At 44.7% G+C, this 5,684-nt stretch overlaps 1 protein-coding gene across 1 annotated transcript; it reads right to left on the bottom strand.

Moving 5' to 3' along the window:
• Positions 1–958: 958 nt before the first annotated feature.
• bambia (BMP and activin membrane-bound inhibitor homolog a) lies at positions 959–5,664 on the bottom strand. Its single transcript, XM_080854904.1, has 3 exons — positions 5,323–5,664; positions 3,165–3,446; positions 959–1,927 (listed from the first exon to the last, which is right to left on the bottom strand). Exons 1-3 carry the CDS (start codon positions 5,396–5,398, stop codon positions 1,449–1,451), a joined length of 837 nt encoding a protein of 278 aa, XP_080711030.1. The 5' UTR covers positions 5,399–5,664; the 3' UTR covers positions 959–1,448.
• Between the last annotated feature and the right edge of the window lie 20 nt (positions 5,665–5,684).

Raw genomic sequence — 5,684 nt, forward strand, 5'->3', positions numbered from 1 at the left:
AAAATGGCAGAGAGGAGGGGGCTAAGTCCTGACTGTTGAACAACGCCCCAGATTAGGACTTCCTATGTGTATGCTGGCCCTTAAACACACATGGGATAGCCTGGTGTGCTTAACACGACACACACAAAAGCACTCAGGTATTACAAAACAACAGACCTTTACAGTGGATCTGCATTAGACAATGAAGTGAAATGGCCGCCTATGATGAAGTCTACTCTTAAAAGAATATCTTTAGATAATTGACTCCCAAAAAGCCTCATCCTTGACATGGTCAATGCTTTAAGTAACTACATATAAAACTAACTGAAAGGTTAAAGAAAGGGCTCAATGATATGTCCTTAAGGAAAGCTCAGTGGAACATTCAAGAAGTCTCCTTTGGAATGAAACTTAAGAACTAATAGAGATCCTTTCCAGCATTCTTTTTCTCTGAAGGCTGTATTCCCTCCGCTTCTAAGCTATACCGTATTTCAGCCACTATACCTATATTTACCTTCTCTCCCAGAATGCAAGATTTGATTACATGAATCTCCCAAATTACAGAGCCCGGAAATCTTACATAAGTAATTCTACAAGGTGGTGGCGGCTAGACCACAAGCACACTCTGACTCACATCCACAATGTATACCATATTCCACATATCAATGCATACCATTTACCGCATATACAACTGCCTCAATTGGTAATAATGAAAGGTACACACAAAGGGATTTACGTGTACAACACTGGATTCTTTATTTTATAGAATATTTTGACTCCTTGAAAAACAAAGAATCAACAAACAAACGTCTGTACCCTGGTGTCAGTGTGAAATTCTTCTAATTGGCTTCTTTTAAAGCAAAACACCCTATTTGTCTTTCATTCGTTCACTCATCCATTCATTCTTTCTTTCATTCATTCAGGTATCACTCTCTTATACAAATGTGCAAAATAAGATGGATCTGCAGTCCTCCTAGATCCACAAGGTAGAGTGGCTGCACAGAGGGGCCAAGCACCATCCACACATACGTGTGCTCATGCACGACACACGAGCCTGTGCACACACACACGCAAACACACACACACACACACACACACACACAAGGCCCCTCAGTCACAATCCACTCAGATTCAAGTAAAGTGCTCCTTAGATAAAACCACAAGGCATGAGTCCATGTTACTGATTTTTTTTTCTCTCGTTCCCTCTCCCTCCTTTTTTGTCTGTCTCCATTTTGAGGGGAGGAAAACAAAGTCAATGGACAATAGAAGGAGAGAAAGAGTTTCAAAAATAACATTTTTCTGAAACAGCTAAATCCTGTGTCAGCACGTCTCTGGTGCAGTCCTTCAGTCCTACGCTTGCCGGTAAGAACTCACAGAGAAAGGGGAGGAAATGTTCTCTTTTTTTTATAAAAATGTTTTTAACCTTTCTCTGACACACATCGGAAGCGCGAGAGTCGTCCACGTCAGCCCGGTCATACAAACTCCAGCTTCCCGTGGCCGCTGTAGACGCCCCAGTGCACCAGCGACAGGATGCGCTCTCCTCCGACCCCTCCGCCTCCCCCTCCTCCGCCGCCGGCAGTGACGCCGGCTAGCTCTGCCTGACGGAGCTTGTCGCAGGCCAGGCAGCAGCTCTCGGCGCCGGCGCCCAGCGGTACCATACACTCCAGGTCCAGCTTGGCCAGGGCGGCGGCGGGGCCCTTCTTGGCCTGGTGTCCGTGGAAGCTGTAGTGCAGGCGGGAGAGCATCTGCTGCCGCTGGGCCTGCAGCCGGCGGTTCTCGCTCCGCAGCATCCGCAGTGCCAACATGATGAGCAGCACCAGGATCAGGCCGCCGGCGATGGGCACGGCAATCACAGCCGCCCGGAACCACACTTCTTTGCCGGACGACAGCTCTGTCACTCGTGTCACCAAGTGCCTGTTGGGCCCGTTGTCTGCCGGTGATCGTCCATGATCTGAGAGAGAGGTGGGGGGGGAAAAAGCATTATTATTAAGTTAATAAGTAACCTTTAATACACAATCTACAACTGCAAAAATATGCTGTTTGCAGAAAGAAAGTAAGAAGATTGAGGAAGAGAAACCAGAGACAAAACAAGCTTGGGATCTAATCTAAGCACAAGTTGGTTGTTCTTAGCAAGCTGCGGTTGCCAATTGAGAGAGAGAGAGAGAGAGGAGGAAAAAGAGAGACACGGCATGGAAGGAGCGCCAAAGCCAGAGATGAGGTTTCAAGAAAAACAATCCGAGGAAGCACCGGGACATGCCTGACGCAAACAAATGTGGAAGTCTTTAATAACACGTCTGATCCAAGATAAAATGGGGATTGAGAAAGCTCCTTTACTAACACTACTAGGTGTAAAATAGCCTAGCCTAGGACTGCCAGTTGATGCAGGTAGAGCTGCCTCAAACATCCCTCAAAAAACACAGCATGTAAGATAGTGTGCCAAACATAAATACTAAAGAGGATGTTACACAAGTACCCATGTGTGAGGAACATAGCTTCATGTGTACGCCCTCTTTGGTTAAGTGTTTGCTTGATGTACACACGAGAATGTAAATATAATCTATAATGAGGACACAGGAAACAAGGAGCCAGGAATCACCTTGATTCTCAAACCGACATGCAGATAAAAGCCCTCTCATAAGAGCTGGCTTATAAACAAAAGGGGACAGAGTGGGCCAAGGTGTATTATACGTTATGGCTGCCTTTTTTAACCTGTGTTTGTGTGTGTGTGTGTGTGTGTGTGTGTGTGTGTGTGTGTGAGGGGTGGGGAGAGCCTTTCTGCTGTCAGTGGAAACACTAAAAGGGACATTCTAGCACAGCTGGAAAAAAGATTACAGGGTGCTCATGCAATAGTAAGGAAGGCATGTGATCTTCAGGTTACACTTAAGTAGGTGGCCTCCACATCATTGAAATACATAAGAGCCTAAGTAAAGAGCTTACTCTAGCTCACAGCAAACTATGAAAACTGTGCTAGAGAGAAATGATATAAGAGATGTAATGACAGAGGCAGACATGTGGCTGTTTTTGGGTCAGAAGTGAGGTTCATCATGCAAAGTTCCTTCACATTTAAACAGAAACCATTCCCCTTGCTATGACTGAAACGTTTAATGGCAGATTGGACACCAACTGAACATGCACATTGAAATGTCCCACAAGCCAAGAACCCGGTTACATGTGGGCTCAAAGCTTACCTGATGGATCACCGCGGGGATGTCCCAGATCGTGCAGTCCTCTGTAATTGCACATGTCCTCATGACAGCACTCGAGCATGGGGGCGCCTCCGGGCAATACACCCGAGCTTTTCGCGAGGCAGACGTCCACAGGGTTCGCGAGTGAGTCCACGCAACCATGCGTGAGGGGAGAGTTCGCGCTCAGCGGATCCAGGACCCGCGTGAAACATGCGCCGAGCTCTGACTTGCACATGTAACCCGTGGCAACACAGTGTGGGGCATCGCAGTAGCACCTGATCTCTCCTGCAGAAAGACAGACAGATTATGTGTTATTAAGTGTTACAACAAAACTGGTGTGACATCATGCACGTTACCTCAATGTAAAAAGCCCCTTCATCAAAGAGAGACATCAGTTACATAGCTACTCGTTTCCTGTTATCATTTGGAGATGATTACAGACACTATGGGAGCCTTCGTTTTTAAGAAGTCATGCTACTCTATGCAAAAGCAATGGGTCCTGAAGCCAATACAAAGGCACAGGCAAAGTTTATTCGACCCAGTTTGTGGTTTTAAAAAAGGAAAACATGTTAAGCTTAACATCTGTGAGTGCTTTGGCACCGCGACGAATCTAGTGCCAAGTTTGTCAAAGACTGACATATTGAGCGCTACAAGCCTACGTAGCGTAAAACAGCTATAACCTACGTACAATAAGATGCCATTTCTGTCATTGATTTAATTAATATTAAGTGTAAGACCACTTTGGGTTCATTTTCATACATTAGGAACAGTGTGGCTTATAACTGCTGGGTTGTTTGCCAGAGTCAATTTCGATTAAACTCAATGGAAACTCGTGAACGGGCAAGAGAGCGACCCGGGACTCTCCTTTCCCAGCTAGCACGCCATCTCACTTGTGGTCAAATCGGCCACTCAAAAAAAGATGAAAGTTTTCATCTTGGACAGCCAAATAGAAATACCCGCTATAAATGAAGATGCTTTTGGCATGTTTTAGCCATGACTGGTGAATAGTCTACTTCCGATGCAGTCAACACTGAAATATTGAGTTTCGTACGTCTTCGTACGTTCTTAGGTAACCTTTCCTGCATCCATTACTTATACACGAGCCCTTCGCGTACCATGTTCTATCGACTGACATAGTCATACAAAGATTTATAACTTGTAATGACACTAATTGAGTGTCGTCGGGAAAGCCTACACCAAAACAAGCATACACAAACAAAAACAAACACGGGCCTTGGAGTGCTGTTTTACGCTGCTTACGAACACTTTGCGCTGCTCGAGTTACAGGTCATCTCATTAGTGAAATCCTTTGACAAGAAAACACCAAGGCGCGAGACACGCGTTCACATCCGCAGCTGGTTTACTAATGGATAAATAACCGAAGCTGTGGGCAAGTGGACATCTACTGTTCCAATAATTAACCATGGACCCTGCATAAATATCAAACCAATATATAAATTGTTCACATAACGATATAGGCTACATTAGACTACATGGATATAGACTAAATTTCTAGCGTGTTAAACAGAATGCACGTTTGTTGGCCATCTCCAATGTAGCCTACACTGTTCAAGCCGGACTTGTTTTGGAGTAAGTGCTATTTTGTTTTCTTATTAACATTATGTAAAAGGTAGCCTGTGCGGTAGCTTAAGAAGATGGTCAAGAATGCCATTCTACAAAATCAAGGAAATGCCAAGCCATGGTCATAAAACGGGGTAGATGTCGGGCGATACCAAATATAGCAACTTTTTAGTCTTGTTTGTTTTGCACGACCAAATCACTGTTTAACCAAAAGGGGTGTCGAGACCTCATATCTAGGGATAGGCCTAGGACCCGAGGCGTCTAACCTGGTAGTCTACACGTTTCTACTCCTAAACCATAGGACTTTATCAAAAGTACTTTTTCGCTTGATGTTTTCTAGAAAACATCTAACTTCATAGGCCTAGGCTAATGTGTCTGTTATTCGCTTTTGCGTGCAACACGCCGCTTATGCAGTTGCTTAAGTAACAGCACCCACGTTTATGACCTGATTTTTAGAAACATTTCAATCTGACAGTCTCTCAGTTAGAGAACAAACCTTCCACCACAGACTTCCTTTGTTTTTTATAGCCTAAATATGCGACGCTCGGAGGTAGCTTATCGACCAAGAGCAAACGTTTACCTTTAGTGAGGAGAACAGCCATAGCACATAGTTCCAATTGAAACCAGATCGAAATGTAACTGGAATGACGATCCATTTACGCCTTGTTTCTGTCGAGTCAAATTCCGTTTAATCCAGTAGTCAGTCCATACAGTGCTGAGACTGGACGCTCAGTAACATGTGTCCTAATGATGATGCTGCATTCTTGGACTAAGCACGGAAAAATCCCCCGAAGTAGGCTACTTTGAAAAGGCACCGGTGACAAATGAAGCCGTGTTTCTTTGAAGACATTGAAATGGTAGCCAAGTTGGAAACAAGCCTTGACACTAACAGAAATAGTTGCGGTTATATCCCTTGCGAGTAAAAACTTAATACACTGGATG

The sequence above is a fragment of the Sprattus sprattus genome (genome assembly GCF_963457725.1).
Source record: "Sprattus sprattus genome assembly, chromosome: 17".
Lineage (NCBI taxonomy): Eukaryota > Metazoa > Chordata > Actinopteri > Clupeiformes > Clupeidae > Sprattus > Sprattus sprattus.